The 23332-nt window shown below is 38.2% G+C and overlaps 1 protein-coding gene across 1 annotated transcript in view; it reads right to left on the bottom strand.

Moving 5' to 3' along the window:
* Nucleotides 1–2447: 2447 nt before the first annotated feature.
* ANKRD29 (ankyrin repeat domain 29) overlaps nucleotides 2448–23332 on the bottom strand; it is a 32578-nt gene continuing 11693 nt past the window's right edge. Inside the window, exons 4-10 of the mRNA XM_060775174.2 lie at nucleotides 21408–21506; nucleotides 18132–18230; nucleotides 16641–16739; nucleotides 12163–12261; nucleotides 10776–10871; nucleotides 9849–9947; nucleotides 2448–7842 (exon numbers count right to left, since the gene is read on the bottom strand). Coding sequence (XP_060631157.1) covers nucleotides 7759–7842; nucleotides 9849–9947; nucleotides 10776–10871; nucleotides 12163–12261; nucleotides 16641–16739; nucleotides 18132–18230; nucleotides 21408–21506 — 675 coding nt within the window. The 3' untranslated portion in view covers nucleotides 2448–7758. The remainder of the gene's footprint in view (nucleotides 7843–9848; nucleotides 9948–10775; nucleotides 10872–12162; nucleotides 12262–16640; nucleotides 16740–18131; nucleotides 18231–21407; nucleotides 21507–23332) is intronic.

Genomic DNA, 23332 nt, shown 5'->3' with positions numbered 1-23332 from the left:
AGAACTTTATTGCCGATGAGACCAATAAGCACTGGGGTTCAGAAGTAAAAAAAACAAACTTGATGAATAATAGTATTACTAGGGGCCCCCAGTGGCGCAATGGGTTAAACCCTTGTGTCAGAAGGAATAAAGAAGAACAGGTTGGAGGTTTGAATCCTGGGAGTGCACAGATGAGCTCCCGTCTGTCAGCTTCAGCTCACCATGCAAGGATATGAGATGCCTCCTTCAAGGATGGTAAAAAAAAATCCGGGCGTGCCCTGGGCAACATCCTTGCAGATGGTCAATTCTCTCACACCAGAAGCAACTTGCAGTTTCTCAAGTTGCTCCTGGCATTAAAAAAAGTACTACTATCTCATTTTTTTTTACAAACATACTGTATTCATTCCAAGATTCCTTCTGTTGTAAAAAAACCAAAAATAAAAAATAAAAAATCAAAACCACAACCCATGATTCTAAGGTGCATCCCATTTTTATAGATGTTTCTTTGCGGGGGAATGTGTCTGAGAATTGAAGAAATACAGTAGAATTGCAGCTTTCTCTGCCCCCAAGAGCTCCAGTACATTAAGTAAGAGATGCAGCAAGAGAAAATAAGACAGATTAACAGTTTGCATTTAAAAATAATTCTTCACTATTTCAAGTAAACCCTAACAATTAATTATGGTGGTTTCCTTGCCTGTGTTTTTCTGTGTCTTACTCTGCTAAGCATGGGACATCTGAGTCAGAATTTTGAGTGGTCTTCTCACAATCTCATTGTATGATCTTTAGTGTGTGTGTGTGTCTGTGTGTGTGTCTTGATTAGATAAACAGTATTTGAAAAACCTTTGTGTGTTCTTCAGTGAGGAAATATATAAAACTGCTGATAATGCTGTTTAGCAAACAAGCCAAAATCATTTCCTACATGCCACGATTTACATAGGCAGATATACTAAGTAACTCAAACAGTTTAATTATTTAAGCAGGAATGTTAAACAGATGCTCTTTTGAGGTCCCAACTGTGCCACACAAACTGAACTATGGGGCAAAGTGGTTGGCTGAGAAATTTCTAGTAGTGTTTGTCTAAACAAAAACTGTTCCCTCAGTCCATTTATATTACTAGCGCGGCTGCCAAGGTATGTGCAGTGTGAAATCTATCAATATTTACAGCCAAGAAGGAAAGCATGTAGAGCAGTGGTGATGACTCTTGTTTTCATAGACTCATAGACCTGCAAGAGACCACAAGGGCCATCCAGGTAAGCCCCTTACCAGGCAGGAAACCATAATCAAAGCACCCTCAATAGGTGGCCATTCAGCCTCTACTTAAAAACCTCCAGAGGAGACTCCACTACATCCTTAAGGCATTCTCCATTGCAGAGCAGCTCCTACTGTCGGGATGTTCTTTGTAATGTTTAGGCGGAATCTCTTTTTCTGCAATTTGAATCCATTACTGTGTCCTAGTCTGCAGAGCAGCAGAAAACAAGCTTGCCCCCTCCTCAGTATGATAAGACCTAGGGAAGTGAACCTTGGGTACTGCAGTAAAGTTCTTGGATTCTAGAAGTATTAAAGGTGACTATAATGCCGGGGACTGTCTGTCACATTCGATGACAAGGATTTTCAGAAGCTAATTGTTGTTCTTCTTTGAAACTGCAGTTCTAGTTGTGGCCCCAGAATTGGAAGAAGTTCAGGCTTAAGCCAGGGCTTTGTGAGATAAGTGGCAGCGTTTTCGACCTTAGTGTGACAGAAATGATTTGGTCAAGGAACAGCACCCTTCCAGGAGTCACCACTTTGAGTAGCACTGACTTAAGTGATGAACTTTAAATGATAATGCAGCCAAATCCTCCATGATTACATTTGAAAATGCAGGTACAATTTGTTTTTCTCACTATTTATTATGCATATATGCATGTACACACACAATTACCTATTTTTGTGTATTTTGTAATCCACATGAGAGAAAAATCTGGGTAGAAAAATTGTGCTGCTTTATTCTGTGTGCTTTCAGGTACATTTCATAGCTTCTTGTTTGAAAAAGCAAACCCAAACTGTTTCTTTATAGAGAAGTATACAGAGATGCCGAAATAATAAGTGGGCAGTTGGGAGAGAGATCCACCCAGAAGTAGGTTTGGTGGCTTCCTTCTTGTAGGAGCAGATTAGAGCATCTCTGAGCAGCTTATGCACTAATTAGAAAATGCCGTAGACTGCTGTTTATAGCACCAATCAGTCATATGACGTCTGACCCAGGATTCCAAGGAAGATTGCAAGAAAGTTAGTATCTCTTTAATGAGATACTGACTTTCTCATAATTAAATGCAGAAGTACTATTCTAATCAGGGATAGTATTCTTCTGTGGTGTAGAAATGTTAAGAATGAATTTTAAGAATTGTTATGAAAATAAAGTGGGCATAATATTCATTTTCAACATACAAAATACCTCTTTGTATCTGAAAACCAAGAAACAAAGGCAAACCCTGTAATATTTTCATTTTAATGATAACATGGAATAGCAGCCTGAATGAAAATGTACATAGGTTAGTGACCACCCACCATCCTGTAGAGTTCTTTTAAGAGACAAACTAGAAATCCTTTCCAAGCAAATACAGAGATGCTGCTATGGAGAAAAACTCAGTTTGGTCTTATGATGCACATGTAGTACTGAGAAACAGTTACATCTGTGTAATCTTTGGTTAAGTTGCTATGAACAGAATCTGTTCTAACATTACAATACAAATAGGGTTCAATCGAAGTGGTTTACAATTATCTGGTCCTCTCCACTGGTATAGTTTTAAAAGGAAAAAGTCCTTGTTTCTGTGCAGCTTCCACAGTAGGCATTGTAATCTGAACCACTGTTTCTTCACTCCTTACTGTTATCAGTTGTTGTTTTTCTTTGTGTTTTCCCCATGATTTTTTTTATCTGTTTTCAAAACTGCAGAAATCTCTTTGGAAGAGTGAGGACAAAACAATACAATAGAATATTCTAAGGTTCCTTAGTGAAATGGGGAGGCATATCAAATTATTCCCAGGTATCTGTATTTCAGCATGCTAGCAGTGCATTTTAGTAATGTTTCCTCTTTCAAAAGTGCAAGAAAACTTTTTTGATGACATATATATGTAATAAAAACAATTACATAACAAAGTTTGATTGAACAAGTTGAGTACTGCAGTCTGAAAACTAGGTTTCAAAATACTGCTACCTGCCTAGTTTGACAATACTGGATTCTAGAGGTTTTCTCGTTAGTCTTCTGAGTTTTTCCCATTCTATTTTATTTTGTGTAAAAATGTTGTAGCCTTTTAAAAGAAATAGATATTAAAGCAATTGTGAAATGGTCCTTAAATTAATATCTAACAGTATTTGAAAACATCATTCTACTTAAATGGCATGTTCCCTTTGAAAAGTGGAAGAACAGGGTTTTTTATTGTGTCAGAAGCTTCTTGAGAAACTGCAAGTTGCTTCTGCTGTGAGAGAATTGGCTGTCTGCAGAGACGTTGCCCAGAGGATGTCCAGATGTGTTACTATCCTTGTGGGAAGTTCCTCTCATGTCCCCGCATGGGAAGCTGGGGCTGACAGTTGGGAACTCACCCTGTCTTGCAGATTGGAACTGCCGACCTTCAGATCAGCAGTTCAGCCGGCACAAGGGTTTAACCCATTGCACCACCACAGCTCCTGAAAGAACAGTGCTAACATAGAACAAAAAAGACTAGCGTGGAAGCAGTTTACACCTTAAGCCACCGCAAGGAGATGAAAGTGTGGTATTTGAAAAAGTATAGGTGAACCAATTCATTTGATATTGGCTAAAAATAATTTTGTGCAGTTTGAAGTAAAAAGGAACTATTCCTCATTTTTAGTTTGAGGTTAATAATTTTAAAATTAAAATGTTTTAAATTAATTGATGCCAGATTTTGGCCTAGAATGTGATGCTTTTGGGGCTTATCCCAAGACTTCCTGCGGCATCTGATTATTTTGTTAAACTTTGAACAAAAACAATACTGTATCATTTTGAAATTAAAACAATGCTATATCAGTATGAAATACAGACGTGTCAATCTGGGAGATCTAAGTACTTGAATGAACACTTTCATACATACATTTTTTTAAAAATATAGACACATACCAATATATTTTTGCTGGAAAAAGTTATAATTGTTGTACTGTGGTTGTTGAAACTGATTTTCTGCCACATACAACAGCTGCTGCCCAATATTGTCTTGATACTAAGTCAATTAATTTCCAGAGTATTTCAGATAAGGAGCTAATCCAGCCCTATCTGAAGATAATCTGAAAGTTATAAAATTTCCAACCCTACTAATGCAAATGCACCAGTAAGGCCTTTTCGCGAACAACCATTTGTCCATTTTTTTTACTTTAGGAAAAAAGGCTACCTCAGAATTTACTCAGCTTGTACATAAGACAGTCGTTTTAATGAAGACAAATGTTTTATGATTTCACACATAGTACATTTTAAAATTATATGCCAGTCTGCCTAAAACATACAGACATAACTTCCCCCATTAAATGAATATATTTATCACAGCATTAATAACCCACTTTGTCTTTAATTTCATGCTAATTGGGAAGCAAAGTGCTCAGGCATATCTTTTTCAAATAAAAAAAAAATCAGCAGCATATTAGCAAAAGTGCTTCTGTGCCTGAAGTTCATGAAAGCCCTGTTCACCTCCTCCTTTACTTGCATATATAAGGCCCTTGCTTTTCTAAGTTCTAAGAGCAGTCATCCTTAAAATCAAGTGTCCTTCAAAATGAACCATACTCCTGAACAATAATAAAATAATTTTAAATTATTCACCAAAATAAGAGTGCAATCATTCCGCTGTAGTTTGAGCAGGCAGTCTACAAAAATAGGCATTTTACCTTCTAGGTAAAGAAATGCTGTCCACAATGACAAAGAAACTAAGACTTTAAAAATGGCTAGTGTAACTTTTATGTCAAAATTTAAAAAAATGACTCCACCCTTGTGGTGAGAAACACATATAACTAACAAGGTATACACGTGAATATAGTAACGTAAGGGAATTGTGTCATGTTCTGGGCATCTCAGGTCTGAAAGAATATTCACGGAGTTGGAAGCAATGTAGAAACAGCTGACCGAAATGACCAAGCATTTATTAGGAGGAACAAGTCTTGTTTTTATCTGTTTTTTAAAAACAATAATACTATAACTCAAGGTCACCCACTGAAACTGTTGGGCAATAGACACAAGGAAACATTTCTTTACACAATGGCTAACTAACCTATCTACTGCTGCTCTCCAGCAACTGGTATAACATGTACACTGGCAAAGATGGCCTTGAGAATCCAATTAGACAAACCCTAAGGCTCTCTGGTTATTCACTATTACTGCTAAATAAAATCTTGCTGAAGTGGGGTAGTTTGCCACAAACCGTGGAAAAGTTACTTTCTAGTTACCAGGTTTGTTGCTCAGGCCAACATGGACCTTTCAAAGAAGTTGCTTGTGAAAATTCTGGTTTTTCTCTGAATACCAGTCGCTGGAGAGCAGCAGTAGAAAATCACTATTCCCTTCCAATCCTGCTTGTGGGCTTCCAAAAAGCATCTGATTTGTTCCTGTTGGAAAGGAAACAGAAGACTGGATCAAAATTGGATCTTCTTAACCATTTCTTTTACTGAATAATTGTCAGTAGCCATTTTTGTTGCTAGAACATCCCAAGGGAACCACTGGCACCCACAAAGCCTTAAATTCAATTGTTGGTTCTGTCTAAGGCAGGCCTACACAACCTATGGCCCTCCAGGTGTTTTGGACTTCAACTTCAAGAATTCCTGGCCATTGCACAAGTTGGCTAGGGCTTCTGGGATTTGGAAGCCCAAACATCTGGAGGGCCACAGGTAGTGCAGGCCTGGTTTAGGGATAGACACAATAAATTGACCAGTGAATGGTAAATCAATACTACTACAAATTCCACATATTCTATGTGTCTATTCTAGTTGGGACTGGCAATTGAATTTAGCACCCCTTCCTTTAGCACTATTTTGTAATACCGGTAGTATTCTTTTCTCTGAACAGCCAATGAATGATAAGAACAATAGAGATTTTGCAATCTTGAAGTACAGATTGAGCATCCCTTATCCGGTATTTTGAAATCCAAATAACACTAAAATCCAAAATTGTCCACATGGATGGGTGAAATAATGATATTTTTGCTTTTTCATGATTCAATGTGCACAAACTTTGCTTCATGCACAAAATATTTTACAATTTGTGTATAAAAAATATCAGCAGACTGTATACCAGCTATATATGAATGGATTTTGCATTTAGACTTAGGTCAATCTCTATGACATCTCACTATGTATGCCTACGCAAACACAGATATTCCAAAATCCAAAATATGGAATACTTCTGTCCCCAAGCTTTTTGGATAGTGGATATGCAACCTGTAATTTCAAATAAGGAAAATAATGGGTATGTGAAATGTATGTGTTTGCCTATTTATCTGAACTCAGTCCCTGAATCCTCTTAAATTTGTCTGAAATTGTGATGATCATTTGCCTTTTCTGCTTGTAAAGCTCACTGGCCTATGACTTGTGCTTGTTCAGAAATGATCCAGTAATCCTCTGTGGTCCAGGATATATTTGTACTGCATTCAAAACAGAAAGGGCTAAATCATGCAGGATATTTTTTTCTTAATCTAAACTGCCCTGAATAACTGCAAAATACCATAACTTGAATTAAGAAACACGTGGAGTGTGGGAAAACATCATTATGTAATAAGTATTTTACCTGAGATTACAAAAAATAAAAATAAAATAAGAATGCCATTTGTAGATTTTACAATAAAACAAATTCTAGTAGCAACAATAATCAAACATGACTGTACTATACTGTAAAATAGTTTGGCTTAGCAAGAAAGAAGGGTGGCCATATATTCTATTTTATAAATGCGTGTCATTTTTTTAAAGCTACCCCCCATTTGAAGGATTGTCCAGTTTCACTCCCTGTGTGATGATAAAGGACCATAAAAAGGCAGCATTGGGGCCTTAAAGTTGCCCATCAAGATTTAGCACCTGGGCAACAGAGTGAGTAGGCACACAGGTCACCTCGGTCCCACACTTTCCCCCTTACAGTGAGATAGATATTATTTTTAATTGGGAATTCGGGTAATTGTTTCTAAATCTGCATATGCAAAGTTTATGCTACTCTTTGTATCTACTTTTGTCCTCTTTTTAATGATGTATCCTTTTTTGCCAGTGACTCTACAAGGAAGTGCTACAAGGAACTGAATGCAATCCTTCATGATACTAATGAGCAAAATAAGGCTACCAGAGTAATTAGTAGAAAGAGCCCTAAAGCATTATGGGGGACCAAGCTGCCATCTGTATGGCACAAGAGGAATTAACACCAGACCAAGTCTAATCACTATAATATTTTAGAAACAAGTTTAGAGCTCGGAATAGCCAAAATGCCACTGTAGAAAGACCTATGTGGTTTTAAGAAGCATCGGGAAATTTATCTCAAGGAACAGATTACTGCAAAGAGGGAGACTTCTCTGGTATAGTAAGGGCTATTATTCAGGAAAGCTATAATAGGGGATCCAATCTTCCCTGCCTTGAAGCCAGCAACAAAAACCTGGTGAACTTAGTAGTGGAAGACCTTAGCAGTGCCTCTTTGTGAGGAATCCTGGTCTCATTCAAAGGAGCCAGGACATGCTTGAGTATCAGCAAAACATTGCCATTTTCTGCAGAAAAAATACTAGACTTGCTTGGGAGCTAGTATGGGCAGGAGCTTCCAGTTCTCTCCTTAGATGCAATGGGTACTAGCTTTTTCTGTCCTTTTCCCTGGGTTGCAGGAGTCGCAGGATGCGCTCGTTTTTCGTGAGGTCCGAAGGCAGCTCATTTTTCTGCAGTAAGAAACAAATGGGCGGGAAACCAGAGAGAAGGATTTTACACACTGAGAGACCAAGAAATACCATTCAAAGGAACCATGTGCACCTGCACCCCCAACTGTGGACTGTGCTGTTATTGCTGAAGCGTATATAAATGCAGTATTTTTCAGCCTATCAAGAGACTTGATAAATAATGGCTATAGTTTAATATAATCTTGTGAGATTTGTCTGGAAAACAGTACATTTAGTATACTTTTTTAATGTTGTAAGGCAAGATTTCTATGAATTTGGTGGCTGTAAACTACTTGCCCTATGAAAACAAACATATCAGAGAGTTTGTTTATTTATTTATTTGACTTGTATACCGCTACTCCCAATTTGGCTCGGAGCGGTTTACAGCAGTAGATTAAAACAATACAATTAACTTTAAAATACAATAAAAACAAGAACAGAAATAGTCCCAAGTTATTCACCTTTGGACACCAAAAGGGAGCTATGGCAAATGATAAATGATTTGTACCTTAAAACATCTCAGGGGGCCAAGATTTCCCCAGTGATGATTCAGCCCACTTACAGATATTACTTGACGGCCTTTCTCTTTAGAGATTTGGGATATATGGTATGATTCCCATATCGGGGGGGGGGGGAGGGGATAAATTCCCCGACTTATGCAAATGCAAAACCACTGATAATAGTGAACCTTATTGAAATGAAGACCTTCTAGCTCAGGAATAGCATAGAGTTGTGTGGAGGACCCAGAAAACTTTTTGTTTTCCCTAAACTGGTAAACACCTTGGCATTTTATAAAGAGGGAAGTACTGGGGAGGCCCTGCTCTCGATCCCACCTCCTTTGCAGGTGAGGTTGGTGGGGATGAGAAACTGGGCCTTCTCAGTGGTGGCCCCTTGACTATGGAACTCCCTCCCCAGTGACATCAGATCAGCCCCCTCCCTCCTGACTTTTAGAAAGAAATTAAAAACATGGCTGTGGGACCAAGCCTTTGGCCAGTAAATTCAGTGCATTACGTGATATGGAATAAGTGCAATTATGACTGTAATGGGTCCTGGACTACGATTTTGGATTGTTTGGTTTTAATGTTTAGATGTTTTTAACTTTATGGTTTTTAATGCATATGTTTATTTTATTTGCATGTCTGTTAATGGGGCATTTAATTGTTGCCTACTTGTAAGCTGCTCTGAGTCCCTTTCGGTGTTAAATATAGTAAATAAATAAATAAATGTTACCCATTGAGCTGACTGTATTGTCAGCTACAGTTCTGCCACCAAGCTCTCAATTTTTATGCATCTGTTTGCACTGAAATGGGAGTTTTAATAGCTAATGTTTTGGTTTTACATTTTTATTTTGCTTTCCTTTATAATGCTATCTAAAAAATCCTTGTGCATGACCTTTGTCTTCAAAGGCAGCATCAAAATATTTATTTCTAACTAATGTGTTTTTCTGTGTTTTAAGTACAATTGTGTATTTTAGCTGTATTTTGCTGTTACTTATCTGAAACTATAGAAATAAATATTGCTTCTAGGCTATCATGTGGATAAAGTCTCCAGTATGTTGAGAAGGGAGTTGCAATTTGATAATGTTTACAAAAACAAATGTTTGCAATTTTTTTACTGCTGCAAGGCTTTTTGTTATTTTTGATGCTAAAGAACAACAGGATTACTATTCTAAAAGTTTTAGTCATAGAACACAGTTAAGATAACCACTCTTTTTAAAGAGGTTTGCTGCCCTCTAATGGCAGCACATTTACAAAACACAGAGAATTTAAATTGTATTTATTTTGTTCCAAATACCTGATCCCTAAAATAGATCTATTCATTTTTTGAGATTTTATTTATAAATTTGTCAAACAAAATGTATAAGCATACATTCTTCCGTCTTTTTACAATATCTTAGACAAAACGTATGTCATATTAGATCTATTCAGAGATTGAAAAATGCGTTGTGCTGAATTCATCCTAACAGATTCAAAATGTCTGAAGAGGCCCAAGCCACAAATGCATGCTACCTTGTTTCTAAGGAATGGATCTGCTCCTGCTTCTAAGAGTAGTGCAACTGCTTTAACGCTGCCACCAAGAACTGCGGCATGAAGAGCCGATGTCCCACTCTAGGAAAAGCAAAAGGTATAAGTATATTCATGTGCAGAATATGCAGAAAACAGCGAAGAACTGTCTCATGTCTCATCAGCAATACAGGAAAATTTTAAAAAGAGCTGCCATTTTCATATATTTCCAAAATTGGGAGGGGGGGGGGATGACAACAGACAGACTCTAGGGCAGGGCTTCTTAAACTTTTCCACTTACAACCCCTTTCAGCCTGAGAAATTTTTATGTGACCCCAGGTATATAAAATAGGTATAAAAATAAATCATTCACTGATAACAAATGCACAGCATGGTGTTTGAACATCTCCAGCACCATATCTCAAATGTTTTCTTCTTGCTAAGATTTTCAATGTCCAGCTTTTAAAACAATACATATATATGGGAAATACGATGGTATGCACAACCTTAACTTTACAATTCATTCATATATCTTTACACTTCAAGGTATTTTCTATTTCCTTCATAGTCACTCTTCCTAATTCTCTTTTGATTTCTTGACTGTAGTCTCCATTTGGATTAATGATTAAAGCAAGATATGGAAAAACTTGAACAATTTCAATAAGCTTCATTGTCTATTTTAAAGTTATGTAACTGATCTGTAATTATATTTGTTTTCTTAATATTCAACTGTAACCTGTCTTTGCACTTTCTCCAATTTGCATGTCTTCTTCCTCCGAATATAATTCCTTTTAACATAAATGTTTAGCATATAAGATAGACAGCTATGGTGATAAGATGCACATCTACCTGGAAGTAAATTTCACTGAATCCATAAAATAGCATTAAGTGAATTAGAGTTCTGAGTATCTCAAAGATTTTCACAGTACTTGCCTTCAGTAAGCCAAGTGAAGGGGAGAATTTAAGCAATTCTTCTATAACACTACTATATCCTTTGTTCGCAGCTTTAAGTAAAGCAGTTGTGCCATCCTTCAACAAAAAGAGGGGTGAGGGAGAAAAAGAATTGGAATTTAGCATAATTCCTTTAAAAATCTTTGATCTGTAATGGTACAGTAATTTGACTTACCATGCCAAGTGTTAACATGAGATAGGAGCTTGCTTGCAACAGTAACAAAAAAGGATACAGGAAGAAAAAGATTGCTGCATCCCACAATTTTAATTATCCCACAACATTCTGGGACCACAACAGAGAATGCCTTATGTATTCCTTTACTGAAGTCCTAGAAGCAGTGTGAGGAAATGTAAACAGTGGCCACCACCAGCAACATTTGTCTGCTACTGTCATCTGCTTTTCCTTTTTTTCTGCTTTTAGTCTCACAAAGAAAGGAAACAGAGAGACAAATGAGGTGGTGGGTTCTCCAGAGACAGAACAAATTCATAATGCTAGGCCTAATCTGACTGCAGCTTTCAGAGCAAGCAAACAAGAACTCAAAAGCCTTGGGGATGGAAACAGCCTAACCTTGTTTTATGGGAGTTTAGCTGTGAACTGATGAAAGGTTCAACTCTGAACCTTTGTAATTCAGTTTTATCACCAAGATGATACACGGGAAAGGTAATGGCTTCAATGCATGCTCTGAATACTTCTGTGGGTAACTATTGGATTAAACCAAAAATAGAAGAAACTAGGAACTAAGTATTAACAACACACTGAGGTAAATAGAATTTCATTACTTCAAAATAACCCAATCCAGAAATGCCCAATCCAGATCAGCACCATAACATGCATGGAAGGGATGTGTAAAACATCCTTTCTGGCCATTTCTACATCCACTCACTTAATTGATTTATTCCACATTGGGGTTTTTTTTTTGTTTTGTTTTGTTTTTTAATCTCTTATCAGTGTCACTTTTCTTAGTCTCCACATAGAAGCAGAATGAAGATAAGGGCAATTGATTTTGGTGGAAGATCTAAACCTCCCTGCCTATGAATATTGGCCAAGGTACAGGTTGGGTCAGTGTAGGTATTTACTTTGAATAAGGGAAAAGAAGAAGCACAGCTGCACACTGTATACTTAACACTACATCATTTGGCTGTAAAAGGTGTCAAGAGTTCCGTAGGTTTTCCTTATAACATGGAATACCAAAAAATTTAGAAATGCTACTTTTTTTGTTTGTAAATCCTACAGTCTGTCAATAAGCATGGCCAATGTGGAAGGGAAAGTAGCTTGAAGATTGTGCAAAGAATGGCAAGGAAATACTATTAAAATGGAATAAAACCTTTCTGATTTGTTTTCTTTGTGCATAAATATGAGAAAACTCACATTTCTTGTCGCATCTCGGTCAGCCCCTCGAAGTAGCATTACTCGCACTATCTCACTGTGGCCCATCTGAGAGGCAATCCACAATGGAGCTGTCCCATCCTGTAATGGGAGAAAACAAAGCCAAATAGGATTGATCCCTTTGAAGTAGGCAACACTAAACAGCTCTGGCAGGTCACTACAAGAGTCTGGCTGGAGCTCAAGGACAAAATGAACTTGGATCCCTGAAATCTTTTTTCCCTCAAGAAGAGACAGAGTGTTCAACTCAGAGCTTGAAAAATTACTGATGGGCATGCAAATTGAGATATTCAGCAGTTACAGCCCCAAAGGGTAACTTTTCAAAGCTTTGTGAAATATGTATCTAATTGCCATGTCTTTGTCACTTAATAAAAATCTGCAGAAAGCTAGGCAAAATCAGGTCTGGTAAGCATTTGGAAGGGAGATTGTCAGCAATGCTGGATTCAATGGACTACATTCAGATAAAAGGCAATGGTAAATCTCTAATAAATCTTGACAAGAAAACTCTATGACAGGGTTGCAATAAGTTGGAGGTGGCTCGAAAGCACACAACAAAAACAAAACAGACAGCATATCCAGTAACCTCATAAACGAATGCAATGGACCATATTATTTTGAATCCAGATTTGGATCCAGATTTGGTTAAAATTTGGTTAAAATAATCCACTGAAATAAACGGGGCTTTAAGATAGTCACACTTAATAATTTTAGTCCTGTTTCTTTTAGAATGACTACTCTAAACATGACTAATTCTGATTCAAACCCCTTAATTTTGTACATATGGTACAGCAAAGGCTAAAAAGAAAACATTATGGCTCCAATGTAGCCGAATCCAAATCCAACAGATAAAGACAAATCTCGGTATGGGAGAGGTCTATTTTAACTTGGGAATGGGGTGAGCTCCTGTCTGTCAGCTCCAGCTTCTCTTGAGGGGACATGAGAGAAGCTTCCCACAGGATGGTAAAACATCCAGGTGCCCCCTGGGCAACGTCCTTGCAGACAGCCAATTCTCTCACACTATAAGTGACTTACATTGCTCCTGACACACACAAAAAAACCCCGATCCATTATGAAGTCAGAACTTCAGATGTGTTTGTTTGGACATTACGATAAACCATAGTTTATCATAATGTCCCTATGTGGACAAGTCTACATAAGGATCACCAAAAGCAGGGTCCAAACACGAATCAAGGAACATGAAAGGTACTGCATAATATGTCAACCAGAGAAGTCAGCCATAGCAGAGCACTTGATAAACCAACCTGGACACCGCATATTATTTGAGAACATAGACATGCTAGATCACTCTAACAACTACCATGTCAGATACAGAGAAGCCACTGAAATCCACAAGCATGAAAGGAAGAAACCATGAAAATGAACAAAATCTGGCTACCAGTATTAAAAAACTCTAAAATCCTAACAGTAAATAAAGAACAATACTCAAAAACAGGGGAATTCCAGACAAGAAACAATCAGCTAATCACCTCCCAACATAGGATTCCCCCAGGCAGTAAGAAGCCAGCCCTTGAAACTGCTCAGCCATTAAATGCTAATAAAGGTGGCCAATTGAAACATTCACACCTACCTCAAACAGACAAGAGTTCTTTCCCCTGCCCTGGGCATTCCACAGATATATAAACCCCTTTTCCTAGTTTCCAACAGACTTTACAACCTCTGAGGATGCCTGTCATGGATGTGAGCAAAACGTCAGGAAAGAATGCTTCTGGAACATGGCCATACAGCCTGGAAAACTCACAACAACCTGAAACATAGTTTACTGCTCACATATTTTCCCTGCCCAAGTCCAGATAGCATGAGGAGACTAGACTAAGCTTTCGCTTCCATTTTTATTTTGACCACAACTTGTTCTGTTGTTCACACTCTCAACTGCAGTTATTCTTATCTGATTTGTGGAAGCAAATCAAAAGCGGGTCCAAAGGACTAATGTTTAAGAGTACAGCAGGAAGGAGGAAAGCTTTAGGATCTAATATTCCTTTCTCAGGACTTCCAAACAAATAGAAATATAAAAATGGGTGAAAGTATTCAAAGTCTCAATTTTTAAGGGGACAGGGAAAAACAAGGCATGAGGGCATAGAATTAGAAGAGACAACATGGGCCATCTAGTCCAACCCCCTGCCATGCAAGAAAAGCACAATCAAAGTATTACTTGTTTTAAAGGAGAACTGCTGTTTACAGACGTTTCATGAGAAGCTGATCTTATATTTGCTTGTTTTTTTTCAGAGGAGGGCATCTGGGAGTGATGCTAAGCTGACAAAAACAGTTAGGAAGTCATACAGTTCCCACTCCTGCAAACACATTGAACAGTAGTGGTTCAGGAAGCTGAATCAGTGTCACAAGGGGTCAGTATTTCTATACATAAAAAGAAACTTTCAGCTTATATGTTCATAATGGTAAACCAGTAAACAAGTCATAAGCTTGTTGAGCCAAAAGTAAACCTGCAAACTCCCTCTTTCCCTCCCTCGATCTCTCTGTATCGCTATCTATCTCATGCCCCTCTGCCAAAAAATTCCCAGGGCATCTTACAAATAGTTGATATGGAAGTTCCTTACCCTCGGGGAAACATTCTTGCAACTAGGGAGGTGATTAAGAGTACTTCTGGAATAGACTGCTTTTAAGCCTGTTTATAAGAGGTGTCAAAAAGAACAACAATAACACCTTAAACCAAACCCACAATAAATAGATACTCAGCCATTTGCAACCTTGTGGATAATTCAATACTATTCTCTGAGAGGAAATAGTAACTGTACAGGCAGGAATGAACCAAGAGATTCAAGACCAACACCAAAAATATACTACAAATCTGACTGATTTGTAAGGAAAGAAACAGGGGCTATCGTTGTTTTCATGCCGTTATGGGGAATATCTGGTTTAAGGCAAGATGCAGCCCACGTGAGTCTTCCAACAGTTTCTTCTACTGTCTCTGGGCAGTAGTTAGAGATAACTGGCAGAAAAGAGCCTTTCAGAGGGAGCTGTGTTCTTTAACTGTAGACCCCACTGTGCCCCGGAGCCCCTGATGGCACAATGGGTTAAACCCTTGCACCAGTAGGACTGCTGACCAAAAGACTGGTGGCTTGAATCCAGGAAGCAGTGTGAGCTCCCATCTGTCAGCTCCAGCTTCTTATACATGAGAGAAGCCTCCCACAGGAAGGTAAAACATCTGGGCGTTCCCTGGGGAACATCCTTGCAGACGGTCCAAAGCAGAAGCGACTTGCAGTTTCTCCAGTCGCTCCTAACACAGGAAAAAAAAAACCTGTAGTCTGCAATACGGTATTTAATGGAACTGTGCTGAGAGCCTAGGAAGCTATTGCACTGAACTGAACTGGGAAACTGGTGCATGGAACTGAGTTGCGCTTTGCAGCCACAGAAGCTATTCCACTGGAGCTTATTCCAAAGAAAGAAGAGATATTATTCAGTTGTACTATGCTGACCAGAAAGCTATTGCACTGATAGTCCCAAATAGGCAGGTGAGTCAGCTGTGCTTTGTAAGCATGATTAAATTCTTAACTAACCTCAGCCATTTGCTCTGGTCTACCTCAAAACTCCTCTCAAATTGGAATTCAGCTCCAATGGTTCCCTACCCACACTGCAGCCTATACTGGCTTTGTGTACCCATTAATTCTTGAGAATGCCATGAATTCTTTACTGGTTTCTTAGTATTCAGAGTTGCTCAACCGCTCAAGATGCCTGCTGTCTGAATCTGCAACAGCTGTCTATTACATTTTACTTTGCTGCAGCATATAATATTTGGCATTAATCAGGAGTACCATTTACTGTTACTTGTCTGTTCACTGAATTACATACTGTGTAGATGGTTAAGTTTAGTCACAAAGTGGCACCTAGCAGTTTTATCTGAATGGAATTGTGATAGTTTCTGTTTTATTCTTGTAGAAAGACAATAAAATTGTCTAGTTTTCTGATGCGTCTTCTAAGCCTTCTTCACATTGTTTTCTGATATGTCCCTTAGACTTTCTCTCTTTTGTTTTGGGGGATTAGGATTGTAAAAAAATAACTTTTATAAATTTAGATAATAGTATAAGAACAATGACGCCAAATATCAGAATAAGTTAAAAAAAATTAAAATTGTGTGAGAAGCAACTTGAGAAATTGCAAGTTGCTTCTGGTGTAAGAGAATTGGCCGTCTACAGAAATGTTGCCCAGGGGACGCCCAGATGTGTTACCATCCTGTGGTATGCTTCTCTAATGTCCCCGCATGAGTTAAAGTACGACTTTGGCAGTCTGCACATAGAGCCAATATTATCACACAAATTCGAGTTTTATAAAAGTTTAACATCCATATCAAACACATAACTATTACTGGAATGCAGCAAATACCGAGGCACAGTTGATTTTAGCATATACTTGGCAAAGAAGAAATAAATCTATCTTGACAATATTCCTTTTTAAGGCCCCCAAAATATCCTAACAATGCTGAACATTACCTGCCTTGGCTGATTGACCTTTGCTCCTGAAGACAGTAATAACCGAATTAAGTCCAGATATCCTCCTTGAGCAGCCAAAAAAAGGGCAGTAGCTCCATCCTTGGTATAAAAATACATAGTCAGCTTTTCAACTAACAATATTCATAAGCGCCATTGAAGCTTCTTTTATGCTAGACTTCAAATATAGCAAGATTGCTCCTTATGCTTAAATTTGCTCCCATAAATTTCTGCCACTTAACTCTTTTTTGCAGAATTGATAAAAGCAAAATGCAAGGCTCCTCTTTAATTAGGCTGCTTCGGGTCTGAGATGTAATCAATTTAAAGATTAAGCTATAAATCTTGTGACGTTCTGAGTAAGTATCCTTGCAAGTGTGTGCATTTTATGTCTGCCTCTTATGGAAATCTGCCAGCCAGAAACTAGAAGCCTTTTATGAGCTTAAGAAAAGCTGATTATTCTCCTTTTTTTTGTTAACTTCCTTTTATAGTTATCAATCATAACTTAATTTAAGGAAAGACCTAATTTTTTATAATTTTCATCAGCTTCTTTATTAAGCAATCTAAACAAGAATCTTTTAGAGAAGTATTTCCCCCCTGAAACAATAACGGGGCATGTGCGCTTTACTTTCTCACAGAAAGTGGACTTAAACAGGCTTTAGCAGGATTGTGTCCAATTAATTTTTAAAGCGACAGCAGATGCATATGTAAGAGTATTTGTTTTTCATCATTAAAAACAGCAGTTATTCATATCCCTTAAACCAGTGGTTTCCGACCTTTGGGCCGGCAGGTGTTTTGGACTTCAGCTCCTGCAGTTCCCAACAGCTGGTAAACTGGCTGGGATTTCTGGGAGTTGAAGACCAAAACATCTGGGGACCCACAGGTTGAGAACCGCTACCCTAAAAGAAATGGTTATTTGCCTGCCTCTTGATTTCTTTTTTTAACTGAAAACATCATAAAACTAAACATCAAGATCAACAACTTGTGGATAGATAAAGTAAATGGTTTATACACCAATGTTACAAATATACACTCTCTAAAAATAAAACAGAAATGAAATACTTCTCTGTTCTGGCAGGCTGATCCTGACATTTTTACAGTATGAATTTTAAACTGTGTTTTAAATGCATTGGTCCTACATGTTCTTTTAAACTGATGTTTCAACTGGTTTACGTGTTATGTGTTTTTAACGGATGCTTCCTGGTGTATTTTAATATGCTGCCATTTCCCATCTCGATCCATGGGGAGAAGCAGGAAAGAATTAACAACAACAACATTTTGTGTTACTTCGGGAAAGTCTTTAATTGATGCACATAAATGTTCACACCAGGGAAGGTGAAGTTCTTCCTGGAACAATAGCAGCAACATTGTGCAGAGAAAAGGTACAGAGCTACCAACATTTCCTATCAAAAACTAACTCTAAACAACTCCACATTTTCTACCTTTTAAAGAAAATAGAATGTCAATATCATGAATATCAGCTTTAAATTAACTTACGTAAAGCTGATCGTGGATATTGGCCCCGTGCTTTAGTAACGTTTCCACTACTCTCATGTGTCCATACTGGCAAGCAGCTAACAAAGCAGTGCCTCCATCCTGGAAGGAGGAAGGAAAAAACAAATTAAAAAGGGGGTAAAAAGAGGAGAGTTCAAAGGATAAAAAAGCAAAGGCTTCAGAGAACAGCAAGTGCTGAACATTTCTTAGCACTCTGCTTGTGAGGAATGGAAACAAATCCCCCTTTATAGCCATTGCCTCCACCCCTTAAAAAAAGACATACATACAAGCTCACACCACACATATTCTTTGTTACTTCAAATAAGATTTAAATAAAAATGCCAGATCTTTTTCTGTTTGTTTTTGTATTTCAGCATGCTTTATTTAGTCTGGGCTTCTATGACAAACTTTTTTTTATCTACAACTTCCAAAAAATCACCCAGTCAACATCACTATGCAACATACTCCATAGGGGATTCTGGGAGATGCGAGTTCAGAAATAATATTACATGATGTTTTTCATGCCTTATTCGTAAATTTCTCTGGGATTGTATCCTTCCTTTTCTTGCTTGTAAACAGCTACTACTGCTCATTTCCAGCAATATCCTCCATGCATGGATCGTTATCCAGAAGTCCTCTCAAGAGGAAGAACGGGCCTTATTCTTTTTGTCCTTCTTTTGGCTCAGGACAAAGAAACACAAAGTTCTCCAGGTGCTATTAGAGTGCAGCTCTCATGAACACTACAATATATCTTGTAGTGAGGGATGATGAGTGTTACAACCCAGAAATCAATGAATATCTCGAGTCTCAACCAATTCAACGTAATTTGTGGCAGCCACAAAAATGAAGTTTCTGGAGTATAACAACTGCTTTCAAAGTAAGTACCACACAGTTAAACAGGGATAACACTTTCAAACCAGGAACAGATTCCCCCCCCACACCCAAATTTTGTTACATAGTGTTATGTTGGGGGGGGGGGGGGGGAGAGGCATGCTGCCTGATTCTTCTAAAATGTATTTTCTTGCATCCAAAAATACATTTCTGAGCACGAAAGCTAGTGTGGAGGTTATTTGCAAGGATCAGACACATTTGGTCCCCCTTTTCTGGGTGAACAGTTATTACTGCATGTAATGGGTACGAATGAAGTAGATTCCAGGACCATTTACATTTATGATACGTCAACTATATTCTGGTGCCCTAGATTATGAGGGCATCTAAGTACCTCCCTGCAATTCCTAAATGTTACATTTTATATAACTGCTAGGATAACATTCATATTTTGGTAATGGCTTGGCATGGCTTTAGACTTAATCTGGACCTGGCAGAAAATGATAATGAATTCTAAACATCCGTGGTACATTTAGTTCACTTGTCCTCACATAAAATGTTATGTGACACCAGTTCTTCGCACTGCTAATGATGCTCACACTTTTTCTAATTATTTATGCCAGTTCGCAAAGCAAGGATTGCTTTGACACGTATATTGCTTTTGGAACAATTCTCACTACATCTGCATGGCATTAGAAGCTGAGGAAAGATCTCTGCCGTTGGCAAGCATGTTGGAAAGTTTGAGAAATCAGTAGTAGCAGAAAGGCAGATCAGCAAATCAGAGAAAAAGTATTTGCATAATCACCGTGCCAGAAAGAGTCATGCTGTGATGAAACACACAGGGCCTTTCTAGAAAACAAAGGCAGAAACTGTACCATGGGTGCTGCATTATTTAACTAACTAGTCTGTGTTGCAATGATGACAGCAACTTTCAGCTACCACAAATTTTAAAACTCATGTACTGTTCAATGTGCTATACATCTGAATTAGTGTTGAGCTTCCATATATGTGGCAGCATGGTCCCTTGCTGAGAGAGATACCTTTTTATCTTATACTGAACATAAAAAATACAATATATGATCTGCAATTGTCTATTTTTTTCATTGCTTTTGACACATTTCAAGTGGGCACATGACTGCACACAAAGAAGGTGGACACTAAAGTCCTTGCACTGCATCAATGGGCACCAGAAGTGATATCATATCACTTCTAAAAAGTAAAGGTTTCCCCTTGACATTAAGTCTAGTAGTGTCTGACTCTTGGGGGACGGGAGTGGTAGTGCTCATCTCCATTTCTAAGACGAAGAGCTGGCATTGTCCGTAGACACTTCAAGGTCATGTGGCCAGCATGACTGCATGGAGTGCCATTACCTTCCCGCTGGAGCGGTACCTATTGATCTACTCACGTTTGCATGTTTTCTAACTGCTAGATTGGAAAAAGCTGTGGCTAACAGCAGGAGCTCACCCCATTCCCCAGATTTTGGTCAGCAAGTTCAGCAGCTCAGCAGTTTAACCTGCTGTGCCATTGGGGGCTCCTTACGTTTTACAAAATATACACAAATATAGTATCCACCCTTCAATAGCATACAAAGAACAGAGGGATTTGAACATGGAAAATATAAGATTTCTAGGTGTGTGACATGAGCACAAGGGGATGGGCCAATGGGGCTGATAGTCTTGGCCTTTAAGTTGTAGTACAAAACTCATGGAGGGTGAGAGGTTGGGAAGACTCACATTCTACATGTGTCATGTGCATTTTCAGGCTAGGAAAAGGTGATGAAAATCCACAGCAACAGATCTGGCTTTAAGCAACAGTGCAGGTGGAGCTGAATGCCGGTTAGGAAAGGTTTAATTTCTTCAGGCCACTGTCATCTGATAATCCCAAAGCATACAAGTTATTTAATTTTATCCCAGCAGGTGCACAGTAGCAACCTATGTCATGTTAAACATGAAATGACAGCAACTTTTTAAGGTCCAGCTGCCAGGATGCCTGCAGCAGTGAATTCCAAACATTGACAATCTGACACCAAAGCAGAGAATTCTTTTCATGTTTAGTTTTGCTTTTTACTTTCTCATCACTCAAAAGCATACAACTGGATCAGTTTAGGCTATATACTTTCCAAATGGATCAGCTTTGTGACAACTCCAGGAATCACCCAGCCACTTATAGACTGGCAGTTACAGTCCAAAAAAGAAAAGGTAAAATTTTACAAGTTTAGTTCAAAATGAAAGAACAGACTTAAGGAAATAGAGCTTCACTCACACAATGAAAATGAAAATTCAGCAATAAAAGCCAGGGGTGACTTAATGTTCTGCCAGAGAACTGCATGGCAAGAGGCAAAGTTATTCCATGGGCCTCTTGCTTGTTCTCCATGCCAAGTTTCAGAGCAGAACAACTACTCTTTCTTTCTGTCTACTTGCATTTACCACAAAGTTAAGTGTAACCTCTTACTTTGGTTTTAAATTCTGTGGAGGCTCCATACTCAAAGAGTAACTTCACAATATCATTATGGCCTTGTTGTGCAGCAAAGAACAAGGCAGTGGCACCAGTCTAAAAACAAAAGAAGCAAAAGTCAGTTTATTTTGGTACATTTCACTTGGATTAAATATAAGCTTTTTTATTACAGGTACATGCTACCTGAAATGTTTTGTGAACTCAAAGTTTCAGTTCTAGAAGTAAATGGTTGACAGTAAAAATATTTTCATACAGATCAGAGAGTTCTTTCCAACAAAATTCTTGTGCCTTTTTGAGCAACAGAATTGGGAATGGACAAAGGTTCAACACAGATGAGGCAACTCATCTCACAGAAGCAGGAGGAAATAGCCTCCCAGAGTCAGATCACAGGCTGCCAGCAAATGCCAGCTCTCCTAGAATATTTTACAATTGTCCTGTTTTTTTAAGGGGAGGTATAGAAACTAAGCCTATTTAATTGCTGTCATGCAACTGTAAGGGTGGAGAAAGACAATATAAAGTTTCTGTTCAAAGAAAGAAGGCCTTGAACTGGTGCTTCTAACACAGATTCTTCAAGGATTCAGAAAATGTATAAACACGGAGTCCTGTCTTTAAGGGCAAACTCAGGATTAATGTATACAATAAATATATTTTATAGCATATAAAATCCTACTGTTTCAATCCAAAGGATTGCAACAGAACTGCACATGGCCCCTAGCTGCAACATAGTACTCACGACAGCAACATATTCTTCAAAATTTCATGTAGAAACCATGTTGGGGGAGTGCCATGCGTTTAAAAGAAAACTAATTGCCGTGACTCATTTTGAACCCAATCCAAACTGAGGCCATGAAGTCTTATTCTAGAAGGAAACGAAAAAGTATCTTAAACTGCATGTTGTACATTTAACATAGTGTGCAGTTTAATCTGGCTAATTACAAAAGTATGCATGTAGCAATCTGGTGTATTAGATATAGATTACTAAAAAAAGTTGACAGAGATCTATCGTTATGCCATTCTGATATGATGGTTATGCTTTAAAAGAGATTCTTGAAAAGAGGTGTACTAATCATGATTATTTTATCGTCTCGTGCCTCTTTATCAGATGTATGTAGATAACAGAGTTATTCACATAAAATTAGAGCCTAATTGGATGAAAGCCTAATACTAGCAATTGTTAAAGCAAGTGTAGCCTACTGCTATTCAGGTAAGAAAACTATATTTTCCGCAGTAAAATTTACAGATGTTGCAATCTGTAAATAATAATAATAATAACAACAACACTACTTTATTTATATTCCACCCTTCTCATCCTGAAGGGGACTCAGGGTGGATCACAGCACACATACACAGCAAACATTCAATGCTGTTTTCTGGACGGGACAAAGACAGACAGAATAGGAAGGAGGTATATATATTGTGTTGTGTTGACATCCAGTTGAACATCCAGCTTGTTGGCGCCTTTGGAAGTTGCCAGCCACAGAGGGGTGCTGTGCTCCATCCTCTATGACAAAGAGCCATCAGGACTTCGTTCTTCCTTTTGGTCACCAGCATTCTTTGACCTTTTTCTTTTATGGGGTCGTAAAATACCTCCCCCGCATTAGCGGTACCTAATTTCTTTAATCACAGCCATAAGCTGTTTTTGAACTGCTTAGGTAAACAGTGAGCAGGGCTGAGAGTCGAGTGCTTATGCCAGGGGTCCTCAAACTTTTTAAACAGAGGGCCAGGTCACAGTCCCTCAAACTGTTGGAGGACCGGATTATAATTTGAAAAAAGCATGAATGAATTCCTATGCACACTGCACATATCTTATTTGTATTGCAAAAAACACTTTAAAACAATATAATAATTAAAATTAAGAACAATTTCAACAAATATAAACTTATTCGTATTTCAATGGGAAGTGTGGACCTGCTTTTAGCTGT

Source organism: Anolis sagrei, chromosome 4, assembly GCF_037176765.1.
Source record: "Anolis sagrei isolate rAnoSag1 chromosome 4, rAnoSag1.mat, whole genome shotgun sequence".
Lineage (NCBI taxonomy): Eukaryota > Metazoa > Chordata > Lepidosauria > Squamata > Dactyloidae > Anolis > Anolis sagrei.
Note: the sequence above shows the minus strand (reverse complement) of the source record. Positions and strands in the feature narration are given on the sequence as shown.